This window comes from Serinus canaria, chromosome 3, assembly GCF_022539315.1.
Source record: "Serinus canaria isolate serCan28SL12 chromosome 3, serCan2020, whole genome shotgun sequence".
In the NCBI taxonomy this organism is placed as follows: domain Eukaryota; kingdom Metazoa; phylum Chordata; class Aves; order Passeriformes; family Fringillidae; genus Serinus; species Serinus canaria.
In genome coordinates, this window is record NC_066316.1 from 34,506,296 (window position 1) to 34,519,809 (window position 13,514).

Sequence of the window (13,514 nt, forward strand, 5' to 3'; positions counted from 1 at the left end):
GGAGAAGGATTTAAAATTCTAGATCAAATACAAGGGAGATCTCTGTATCAGCAAAAGTTGCTTAAGAGAGGTTACTGGTACAGGAGAAAATAAAGAAAAGTTACACTTGATGGAAAATCATGACTGTCCTCTGAAGAAAGTTGAAGGGATCCAAGTGGTGAATGCAGTATGGAACACCGAAACATTTTCATGAAATTAAGAAGTCTCACATTTGTCTAGATTTTCTTAGGTCTTCCTGTCTTCCAAAGACAAGAAGACCTAAGAAAATCTAGACAAATGTGAGACTCCCAAGGAACGACATAGAGAAGATCTGAAACAACCTAAAAGCTAAGAATAATGAACAGAACAGGTGCAAAATACCCTTCCTACTAAATGGGATAGCTGCAAAGTTAATCAGGGACTCAGAGGCCACCTCTACAGATGCTGTCAGAAGAAAAACATTATCCAACTACCTGTGTATGGGTGCTCTCATACAATGGAAATATATTTGATTATAGCTTAAAAGGGAACTTACAACAGTAAACTTCCCAGTTACGATTCTGGTGGCTGTCACAGAATGAGAAGAAAAGAACTGTGCTGATTTTTGTGTTGCTGGCACTAGGTTGCCTAGGCACTGGTGTAACATGAAATACACAAGACTGGCTAATGAATGCCATGACAGGTTGTGGACACAATATAGGATACAATAACAACATGTCCAAGTGCCATAAAAGCAGATAAAGTACAGTAAAAGTAATTTATTATGGGACAAAGTCATCTAGGAGGACAAAAGATCATGGAATCATAGAACAGCTGCCACGTGTAGGGAGAACTTCCACTAGACCAGGCTGGTAAAAGCCCCATCCAAGATGGCCTTGAACACTTCCAGGGATGGGGCATCTACTTGTTCTCTGGGAAACTTGTTCCAGTGTTTTACCACCATGATGGTGAAAAATTTCTTCCTAATATCTAACTTGAATCTACACTCTTTCAGTTTAAAACCATTATCACTTGCCCTATCACTACATTAATTCTACATAAACTTAAATGCTCCCTAAAGAGATGTGATTTTTGCATAATCAACTGCCACAGGACCCTTGTTTCAATTCACTTACATGGAAAAACAGCATGGCTTTTAACATATCTATAGATTTTCTGAAAAGTACAAGTGAAACTGCTAATGGTGAATTTCTCGAGTGATATCTCTATTAAACCTAAGACAACATAAGTTTTCATTAGAAACAAAAGATTAAAAGTAATAAAATAGGTAATTTCTTCCTTTGGAATCAAAACCAATTCAGCAACGGTATACACAAATTTTAAAGCTAGATTGCTACTTAGCCTTAACACCTTTAGAACTGATAAATAATGTGCACTCACATTAAAAATATTTTATAGAGGACAGATAAAAAACATCATTCTCTTAAGAAGATTCTTAAAGTGATGTACATTTTTGTAGATTTACTCTCCTTCCTACTCTGTCATAAATTGAAAGGCAATTAAATATGATAGAGAATTTTAGTCTAGTTCTTTTCCAAGTTATATTCCATTTCTATCCAGATATAGCTTAAATTAAACCTTATCTAAAAAACTATTTCCTAGTAAATCAAGGTAGTACTCATTTCCATGAGCAGTATAAAAATGAAAATATTTAAAAATTTGGGGTGGGAGGAAGAACTGGGCTGTTTTCTAAGCAAATCTTTAATGCGCATACTTTAATTGCCCCTCTGACCCTCCAATGGGGCTGAGTAGATGATGAAAACGTAAACCAAGATTTGATCATCCAGAGACTTGGGCTTGCTGACCAAGCACACTTTACTTCTTTACCATAATGCAGGCCAAACGGTGGCACTGCCATTCACAGCAGCCCCAGATTGAGACATTTTAGCCACATACAAGAGAAAAATGACAGGGCAAAGACTATTGAACAAGGAAAAAAGAATTCTATGACTAATTCATTTAAGAATTTTTTCAGAGGTTTTCTTCTAAACAATACAAATATAATCCTACTCCTTCATGCCACTTGAGCCAACTGAGAGGTTTGCATTTGTAATGCCATTCAGCTATCTGTAACTAAGTGATAGTGAAATGGTCCAATTCAAAGCATCTTCATTTGCTCATCCATCAAGCCCAAGCCTTTTGGGCTCCAATCTTGCAAGACTGCATCTGTAAAAAGCTTTTAATCACTTTTTTGGCATATGAAATTTACCTGCTCCTGCTATGCTTAATTTACAATTGTTTTATCTTCTCCTCATCCCACCACATAATTCTTGAAATTGCTTTTTTTAAAGGTAGGACTCAGGCAGAAAATAAAATACTGGAAATTTTGATATATTTATAAATATCAATTATTTCTGACCTTCTTCAAATCTACAACATATTAAGATTATGGTGTGAACTTTTTTAAGAAGCATGTGAAGCAAACTTACTACTGGGATTTAGTGAACATACTAATCCTGGATTCTTCTCTCCTCTCAGAAGAATACTACTATATCCTATATTAACAGCAAGATATTCAAGCCAGCATGCATATGCTGCAAGAGTTCCTCTCAGGAGCTAAAGGAAAATGACGCTGAGTCATTGAGACTGAGTCACTCACAAAAATCTGACGGAGGTGTGGGAAACGTCCTTCAATGATAAGTAGTTTGGGGAAGGGGATACATTTCCATTTTATAAAGTAAACCCTGTGAGACAATATTAATTAAAAAATCCCAGTTGTTTTTAATTTGTTTGTTTTGTTTAAAGCTAGAATCCAATTTAAAAAAATTACTAGAGATGATGGAAGACAGAAATTGAAAGGAAGGCACTCTGATGGTCAAGTTTTTAAGGCAAACAGTATCTTCAGAAGACCAAATCAGATTCCAGCAACACTGGTTGCTTCTAGATATAATTACATCCTTTAATCCTTAATTCAATCCTCTATCAGTTTTCCCACTATTTTTCTCAGAACTGATAACAAGACAACCAGATTTAATTACTGAGGTTTCGTCCTTTTTAATATTGGCACAGAGCTAACATCTCAGTGCTCTCTATGGAGTTTTCTTGGTTATCTGGTTTTATTAAAAGACTGACCAAGAATAGCTGAGGGCAGGGGGAGGAGTGTGTGTGAAATATCTCTGAGAACAGAGCACTGAATGAATCTTGAAATTACCAAATTTGTAACATGATAGCACAGAAGCAGATGTATAAAACAGTAGCAAGAAGCAGAGACCTAATAAAGACTAAACTTCCAAATTATTCTGACAACAGTCACAAAGAAAAAAAAAATCCAAAAATATTAGGAGCAAAGCTATCCAAACAGGCCATATACTATGTTGTAAAAATCTTATGAAACATGCACAAAACTATGTGAGCAATAAAAATATAAGTAGAAGTATCTTATTATCATTGTCCTGTTCCATTTTTCACAGATAAAAAAATAAAACAGATTTTGATAAAGATTTTTACACTTAAAAATAAATTCCCAAAGGAATCTGTAAATTTGAAGAAACTTAATTTACAGCAGGACAAACTGGGAACATTCTAAGAAAACAGATTCTGTAAAGCTGATATTGACACATTCACCTTTCTAATAGAAGATCACAAACCTGCAATAAAAAAAATTCCAGTAATGTTTTCTGTAAGAGCTCTAATATACTTTTTGTTCAACAACCTCCTTGGAGAAGCAAGCATCTTTACCAAGACCAGAGACAGACTGTTCTAAACTTTCCTAACATAATAGCTGTTTTCCTGTTTTCCAAACATTTAGCTTTCCTAACATAATTGCTGGAAATTTAAGATAAGTGTCTCATAACAGCCTGATGAAAGCTGAAGCAACTGGTATTTTGATGTTGATGCCAAATCAGTATGTTTTGTTCTGTTTGAAGCACTGCATTAGAAATCAGTGTGACACTAAATGTAACCTCTGAGTGCAAGAACAAGAATTTATGGCATCAGATGTTTACTATCCCCACTTTTCCCCTGGCATTGCTCAAGGAGTTTTCATTGTTATGAGTATGCATTCAAGAGTTTGCTCACAAAAGAAATGCCAACTTATCATCATATTTAAGGATCTCCATTTTCCCAGCATATTATGCACAAGGCCAAGAACAAGATGTGCAGCAGAAGTCAATCTACTCCTACAGTATGTGAAACTATCAACTACTTGTTAACCAGCTCAGTGACATGTCATCTGTCCTTAACCATGGCACTCTCCTTTAATTGCTTTCTGGTTCTGTTTGTATTACACTTTTATTTCAGTGGCAGTAAATGAAACAGACAATCACAATTTCTTCAAAGAGTTTATAGTCTTAAAAACACAATTTCATGAAGTCTAAATGACTGTCTAAAGTCCATGACCTTACAGAACAATGTCTCTGCTTTTAATAAATTATTCTCAAATGTACACTAAAAAAAAATACAGTGCCACTTCTTTTGAACTTAATTCTAACAATGAAAAAGAGATGTGATATGCAATTAGGTGATTCTAAACTGAATCTCAGAAAAGGCCATGTTGATATTTCATCATTCTTAATATTTTATTTGGAAATTTTGAAATTAAGGATAACCATCCCATTTTCCTACCATACTTTGTTTTCCATAATTTTAACATGCAAGTCTCACAGAGGCCCTTCAAATATAAAGGGTTTCTCCTCAAATCTGAGGAAACACTGAACCTGAAGTCAACTGGCTCAATTTTCATGTTCCATGTAACTGCACTTTGTTTCCCTTTCTGTTTCCTCTTTTCATACCAGCACTTTTCTCTAATCTTCTTTTTAAAAGCTTTCTTTTCTATTATCCCCACGTCTGTGCTCCTTTATTCCTCCCTTCAAATAAAATCTTTACTTACAGCACATGAATGATGACTACAGCACTGTCTTCCTTAAGAAGCACAGTAATTTATGAAAATCAAAATAACTAAATATATTTCTAGCAGGCACACAACATGTAAAGCATCTGTAAGATCATACTGCTGCCAGATTCAGTTCTTCTTCTTTCTTTCTCACCTACTCCATTAAAAAATGTATTATTGCTTTGGCTGATTTAAGGCAATCCAAATAGCAACCCACTTAATAAAAACATATAGCAACGTAGACTGAAACATAAAATTAAAAAATAGTGGAGGAGTGCAAGACACCAACAATTGTTTCTACCTGCCTGCAGACATACTAGGTTATGCTAATTGTGGAGGTATTTTGCAGTTTTATACATCAAGGAGGGCAGAGGTATTAACACAAAACCCCCTTCAGATCCGAAGGCTCCAGGAGCTAAGTACTCCTCTATCCTAGCTCTGACCTCTTGTTAAACTCTGATCCCAGGAATGTGCAACAACTGATTTCAAAGAGGTTTCAGGAATCCACAATCATATAGTAATTCACATGCTGTAAGCCTGCTTGTACAGTTGGGACCTTTGTGCACAGGAGAAGGGAACACTGCTTTCATCACTGACTTGCCACACACGCCGACAGTCATCGGTTGGCGCCCAGCAAACCGACTTTATTTTTAAACATTCTCAACAAAATAAAAAGATTCTTTGAAGAACGTGCTTGCTCTAGGTGTTCTATTCAAGATCAGTTCACACATGTGTACTAGAAATGGAAGATATTTCAAACTAGTGATTTTTCTGAAGTAAATAAAGATTTACTTTCTTGGTACTCTATATTTCCTGATAGAAGGAACATTGAAATTATCACTGACAATGAATGAAGTGGATATTTTTCATTCTCTTCACCCAAGCACTTGCAAACCATAAGTTATATTAGACTGCATAAAAATAGAACATAATTTTACTTTTGCGAAACAAAAATAATTTGGCTTATGTTTCACTTTTTAATCCAACAAGCAGAAACAAATTTGGAAGTAAAAATGTACCATTAATCTTTCTAATGTATCAATGTTACTAAGTGTTAATCTGAACTCTAAATTTATAAAATATTAATCTGTGACTGCTTCTTTGACTTTATAATCTATCTTTCTGAATACAGTCTTTAGCAGCATTTTATTCTAGTTGTCTTGAACACGCTGAGCTCTATTTGCAACAATGGCAGTATGATGACTGTACACAATCTGCAGACTCCTGCACAGTCCCTGCTAGCCAGGTCAGCTCTGAACTAATACATCATTCCAGTTCCTAGAAAATTTACAGAAAATATGTCAAAGAATAAAGGGAGGATACTGAGAAGATGCCACAGTAAATGTGCACCCAAAGGGTTCTCAAAAGAGAACAACCTTGATTACACAATCGTTGCCATCTTCGACTTTCTTAATTATTTGCAAGTTTTTTACCACTTTACACAAGGGACTGAGAATATGACAGTATTCTATGGCTCCAGTGACTTTCCACTAAGTAGGTCAACTAGCTACATCTACAAGAAAAATTTTCTTTTTGGTGTAAAATATTTTCATTTATGTTAATTTTTGCTTGAATATGTATTTATTTGGCATATTCATGAATCAGGTTTTGGGAAATTTGTTGTAAAAACACAAACTCAAATAGTGTTGCATAACTGAGGAACAAAACCAATTCTAAAACTGTCTTAATTTTTTAATCACAGTAAGTTATACCTACTTGAGCAACAACAGAAGTTAAAATGCAAGCAAGTACTTGAAATTTCTGTTCCCCTACAGTTCCAGAGAGTTCCATCTTTCACTTTTTAAGTGGTCAAGCAAAAAATTAGATGTTTTTTCTTCTTTAACTAGATGAGATTTTTTCTAGCATGTCTTCTGTCATCTCCATCACTTAACTCCTTACCATCAAACACCTTCAAAAGTAAACTTTTGCAAAATTAATTGAATTAATTGAAAGTCAATCAAGAGACATGAACTCCTCAAATAATTTTAGCAGAAACCAACTTCATGCATCTATCCCGTGAAAACCTTTTTTCTGCCTTGAAAATACACGATTCTGTACTTCCACCAGAAATAACCTACTTTGTGTAGGTTATATTCATATTCAGTATCAGCATTTATTGTCACAGAAGTGTGCATTCTTATCCTGTATTTACAGTGCTTGAGTTGTGGAGAACAAGTTAGAAATGACTGAGCCATCGAGACACCAACCTTGTGGGCAGGGTGCAGCAGCCATCGGCCGTCAGCCTGACTTGGGTTTCATAGCTATCCAGGGGGCAAACAACTTGCTGAACAGGAGGGCATTCGACTGTGCTGCAATCCACACTGAACACTATGGAGGAAGGGAAGAAGAACATTTCTTTTACTCATGCTTTAGAAGCTTTCTGCAAATTACTTCCTCATAAGCAACCACTTATTGCATCAGCCTTTTAAGTCACAAAAATTATCCAATGAAATGTGTGCTTGCTGGGTAACATTACAAAAAGCCTCCCTTTCTCTTTAAGACTCACTTTTTAAAATTATTAGGAAGCAACTGAACTGATAATAGTTAATAAAAATTTACAGAAGTTAGACAGGCAACCTTACACAATAATTAAAACCGTGAATATTAGCTAATTGAAGCACCCTAGTTATGGAAGAATATATATTCCCTCCAGCTTTTAAAATGGTAAACAATTAATTGTTTTATTTTTAACTGATTAAAGTCTGTTTCAACAGCAAAATACTTGGGTTACAGGAAGAAAAAAGAAATACACTACAGATATACATGTGCATATTTAATATACATTTTTAAGGACTATTTTATTAGGTTGTCTTGTTTGTATATTTATATATGGCAAAAATGAAATGCAAGTTAACAAATCTTTCTGCATTAGTGAGAAGAAGAATTCTACTTAACAAGAAAAACTGACCGACAGTTTTTAGAAAGCAACAAATGCCTAAAAATCCAAAAGAAAAAAAAACCAAACCAGGCTAAATATATATTTAATGTTCTAAGTTATACTTAGGAAAGCTAAAACACATCTTGCTCTTACTTGGTTCTAAGTCTTCCATGTAACAAACACTACCAGCTCAGGTAACATGTATCTGCTAGGCCTTTTCATAATTATACTTAGAAAGTGCAGAATAAAACACAGTTCCCTCTCTAAGAAATGAGCTACTTTCTGACTGAGCAAGAAGGATGAACAGAATATTATCAGGCCGTAAATTATGCAGCACAGTATCCCTGATTACTGATTAAACTTCACTGTAGTATTGACACTATCACAGCACCTTTACGAACTACTAAAGCAGCTTAACAAAGCTACCCACATTTCTTGCAAGAGCTCATAACCTTCAAAGGGCCATTTTTCCTCTCCTGGTTGCACATTTTTCAAGCTTGATCCTCAGTGCTACACAGCAATAACTGATTCTGTCATGTGAACCATCAGGTTCAGAATTACATCTGCTCTTCCTATTTCCATTGCAGTGGTTACAGTGTGATAGTACATGGCTCATTAACACTGAAAAGCAGCCCAGACTGTCTTTTTTAATCAAGTACAAACTTCAAAAACATTACAAACAAACCCCAAGTTAAGACTACTCAAACTTTTTCTCTTTATCATTATTAGATTAATTATCATATATTAGATTAATCATAAAGCAGCCAAGGTTGGACAGACCTCTTAGAGGTTCCCAAGCCAGGCCCTGTAGATCTGGCTGCCCCAGATTATGCCCAGGTGGCTTTTCAATATCTCCATGGATGGATGGAGACTCCACTACCTCTCTGGGAAAACTGTGTCAGTGCCCAGTGCTCATTGTGAAAAAGGTGTTTCCTGAAGTTCAGAGGGAACCTCCTGTGTTTCTATTTGTGCCTCTTGCCTCTCTGGTCCTGTGACTAGGCACCACTGAAAAGAACCTGGCTCTGCTTTTACACCCCCTTCAGGTGTATTGAGGAGATCTCCTCTGAGCCTTCTCTTCTCCAGATGCTACAGTCCCATCTCTCTCACAGTTTCCTCACAGGAGAGAGATGAAGACAGCTAAGAAATGAAAAATATTTGAAAAAGGAAAGAAATTCCTACTTTCTTCCAGATTTAAATGGGTTTCTCAAACTGAAAAAAAGTATTGACAGAAACTAACAGATAAGCTGAAAATATTCTGAAAAATAAGCTGAAAAACCCTGCCATGGTTGCAGACCCTGACATATCTGCAGTCACGTGCTACCTCCTTTGTAGATTCCAAAACCAAAGGTTTTGAAACTGCTAATGAAACCAGGTGAATAAAACTTTCTAGTAGAGTAAGTTATCAAAGTACACTAAGTGTGTTATGTTTCACCCTGACACATTTCAACTAATAACATGGCTGGCTCTTAAACTAATACAATGTACAGTTTTTAGGGCAAGATCTAAATAAATACCTAAGCATCGAATGGTGAAGAAGCAAGTCAGTATTTGTATTTCTGATGAAACAGTGGCTCAGCACAGGCTAAGGCTTCAAAAGTTGCAAATTTCTGAGGGCTCAGTACAAGGATACAGAGTCTGCTTTTACAGCGTGGAAGTATCACATGACATCCTCTGCTTTCAGTTCAGATGCATTTCAACTCATGAACAGCACAACACAACATAACTACACATGATACTGGCAGTCACACTGTCTGCCATGGGAGAAGTAGAAAGGAAGTATCTTCCCATGACAAAGCTTTGTCCCTTTTACATTCCATGAAACTCAGAACATATTACATACAACAACAGCATTCCTAGATCTTCAATGCAGCTATCTCACTGCCTGAACCACTTCCTTAAATGCCCGATCCCAGGCATTTCCCAACATGGATCTCCACATTTGTTGATTTTTCCCCTCCCTCACCTTCATTGCCAACTGAAAAGCCATTTCTCCAGCTTCATTAGAAATGTATCTATAATTCTTCCTCACTCTTTCTGTCCAATCCTTTCCAACTCCTATCTCAAGTTCTGTCAACATAAGCTTTTAACAAAGCATGCAACAAAACAATGTAAGTACTATTCTGCAAATAACAGAGTACGAAAGAAAAACATTATAGAATTCTATTTCTCTAAGCTCTTTATAAAAACTTGATTTTGCTGACCCTTGTCCTTAGTGCAAGACTGTATAAGCTCCAGATCTGATTTTCAACACTGAAGCTGGATCAGGGTGGAGCACAAGCTCCTTCCCTGTGCGTCATTACACACTACCTACAAAATTATGCTGCCAGTCTCAGACTTTCCATCAACCCTGACTGCACAGAATTCCCCAAAGAAGTAAGGCAAACAATAACATTTTCTTTACAATTGTGCTTAAACCAGTATTTGATAGAGGAAAAAAAAAAATTTCAGGCCATGCTGGAGATGAGTGAATGAAAGCTCTGCCAAAAAGACTTCTGAAAAATGACAAATGAGTAGTCCTTTCAACACAGGTTATATCTATCATGACAGACATTTCCCAATGCTTTCCCAAAGATGTCAGAAACTAAAATAATGACACTCTCCATTGCACCATATGCAACAACAAAAATTATCAAAAAACGTACAACAAGCATCTGTTGGACAACTGCCAAAGTAACTATTTAGCTTGTTTTATTCAGAAGTGACAGCTAGAGTTCCTACCAACACTTCAGCAAAAAACATTTTAATTTAGATTTTAACTCAATCATGTTTATACAAGCAAACATGATTTTAAAAATGTCCCTGTTCATAGTTCATGTTCCTAGCACATACACTCCCACAAATCTTGTTTTGGGTTATTTTTATTTTTGCTGCTAACACATTATGCAGTTCTATTTGAGATTGCTCATTCAAACTATCTCTAAGAAAAAAAAAAATTGAAAATATGTTTTGAGAAATGTAATCCCCATCTTAAAACTAAATTCAATGCAAATTGACTAAATTCCCTACTGTGAATGGACAGTTACACACGTGTTGTGTCCGATCGGCTGTGTGTCTCTGTCGGACATGCGTGGGGTGGTTCGCGTGGGACGGTTCGCAGGCAGCCCGCGATGAACAGACGAGTCTGGACTCCTCTATAGTTCAGTCTTCAGGTTGTTTATTAAAGCTTATCTCTAAGGTTTTTGTTCTGCCCAGCCGAGATCTGACCAGCAAGGCAGCCACAAGCACTCTCTGCCCCTTTAGGGCGGTCGTACATTCTTATACTGATAATTGCGTATGTGATATTTACAATTTTTCCCCAATACCCATCACCTTTATTAAACAGTGCACTTTTAGTATGAACCAATCTAAAATGCACACATCACAGAGAAGATGGATGACAAGAAGAAGGAGAAAAGCCACGAGGTCGGGCCTGAATCCTCCATCTTGCCTCCATTAGACCCCCCTCTACCAAAATCCTAAAATCTATGTTCTATTCTATAAAAACACCTGCCCTACACCATTCAAACCTCTGAAACTTCTATATCCTCATGCTTTGATAGCACGACCCTTGAAGGGTCAAAATTAAGCCACCAGGTGCCTTTGGCTACATTCCAGGACTTCTGAGCCCCCCGAGGGGTCTCCCTGGGACTCAGAGCATCCGAGGTGATGCGCTGAGTTCCCACAGTGTTGTAGGAATAAAAGAGGTTTCTTATGGAACCAAACCAGGGTTGTCTCATCTCTGAGCTTTGCAACCACAGTAAAACAATGAGCATGACACACTTGCTCTCAGTAGGTGCCACAACTGTGATGAGATACTTGGTGAAGCAACAGGTAAGACCATTTAAAGCAAATTTAGCTGGAGTTTAATAGACATCAACGACTAAGCTACGAAGTTTCTTCAGTATTCATTTTAACTGAACACCAATGCCTTCACAATTGTATTCCTAAAGTAAAAGGAGCAGAAGAGGAAGTGGATCTCAAAATGAATAATTTTATTTTTATTCTAATATTTAGTGTTGAGGAAACACTTTCTTTTCCTTTCACTAACTCCATTGCCAATCACAGCACTTGAACACACGCAGTTCTCAGCAGAAGGTTCCCAACTCAAATGCCAGAGTTAACTAGAGAGCAGTGATATTTTTTTTAAGGAACAGAAATAAACACAATTTATGTTTTAATTGCACAAGACCTTTATCTTGGCATACAGCAGCACTGCTGTCATAGGAAGTAGTCCTCCCAGCTTTATTTCCACCAAAAAGCCCTTGCTGGTGCAAAATCTTTGCATAACCTATTGAGGCTGGTTATGCAGACATGGAGGTGCAGGAAGAGTGTTCTGGAAGCATAACATACAGAACTAATGTTTTTAGGTCTGTGGCAAATAACAGAAACATATTTTTCTCTGTTCAACATGTTAACTCCATGGACTTGCTGACATATTCAGTAAAACTGATGACAGCAGCCTCACAAGAGTCTCTCCATGAATACCAACCTCCCTCTTCCTCTGTTCATCACCCATATTTTTCTAGCAATATGGCATTTCAGTAAGTTCATACAGCTCAGTTTCTCTCTCACTCTTCTTGCCTACAGTTCTTCAGGATACCGAGTCAAACTCCAAAGATGCAGGGTTTATTACCAGGTCTCTCAGCTTCTAAGCCCCATTTGCAAAGCTCTACGTTTCCCTTAAATGCCGTCAGTTTCTTTCCTTCCCCAATCTCTTCAAAGCCTCTGCTCTTCTATCCTCCTAACACACATCTCCATTTTCCCAGTCCCATGTACCTTCACCTCTTACAACTCCCTACAGCAAAAAATACAAACCTCTTCAGAAAACAATACAGACAGAGTTACATAAATTCACTAATGTGATAGAGAATCATATCCAATTTGAAGACTCTGTAAAACTAGAAAGTAGAAAACAGCTTTCAAGAAGTCATTTCCATGGGCAAGTCTGGATGGATTTATTTGCCAGCTACAAGATGGGAATTCAAATAGAGGACATGATCAAAGCTAAAATTTCTTTTGAAAATGATAAATAATCCAAAGTCAGCACAACAAAATTCAGTGAAGGCATAATTGAAGTATATAGGAGGAATTAAAAAGTACAAATATATGAGTAGTTCAGTAGCACTCATACTACAGAAAGATCCTGGCATCACAGCAGTTCACCAACTAGAAATACTTCTTGTAAAACAGTTACAATCTTATTTAAAGTTTTGCATGACAAACAGAGGGCAATTATTGTAAAGTATTTAGTGCTGATGAAGAGTCTCCCAAAATCTTAGTCTGCTTTTGCATACCACATGCTAACGTGTGGATTCACTGTAAAAAACTTCTAGAAAGGAAACATAACCAGGGAGGAGTCAAGAAAGACCATGTCACAAGAAATTACAGCTACTTCTAGATGAAAGAAGCCCATGGTGACAAAATTTTTCAGGGCAAAAAATTATAGTAAAAAATTTGTTCCCAACTACTGAGGACAGGGTACAAAAAAGTTTGTTTAGATTTCCACACAGATTTGCACTAAATATTAGGGAAAAAACACAAAGAGAAGCACTAGACGATACAAAGACTGCAGTCTTCTTCTGTGGAAGATTTAGGAAAATGTTAAACAAGCATAGGAAAGGCACTGTTTAAGCTCACTTGAAATATAGCACTGTTTGCATATAATGTTTTGGATTATACCATTTTATATGCTTGCTTTCAGTCCTCTGTTTTGACTATTTATCTTACCAAAGCCCGGATCAAAGAGTGAATTACATCTTCCACTTCAGTTGGAATAATAAATCACAAGAAAGTGTGATTTGTGTTCTCATGAAATGGAAGATGAGTAAACATTGAAAATGTTGTACA

General features: G+C 36.5%; 1 protein-coding gene across 3 annotated transcripts in view; it reads right to left on the reverse strand.

The window, feature by feature from the left end:
- Nucleotides 1-13,514, reverse strand: part of CRIM1 (cysteine rich transmembrane BMP regulator 1) — a 174,312-nt gene that overhangs the window by 78,572 nt on the left and 82,226 nt on the right. For 2 of the 3 annotated variants that reach the window (XM_050972858.1, XM_009091824.4), the window contains exon 4: nt 7,018-7,138. The exons of the other annotated variant lie outside the window; for it this stretch is intronic. In XM_050972858.1, the coding sequence (XP_050828815.1) occupies nt 7,018-7,138 (121 nt within the window). The remainder of the gene's footprint in view (nt 1-7,017; nt 7,139-13,514) is intronic. 3 annotated transcript variants of the gene reach the window in all.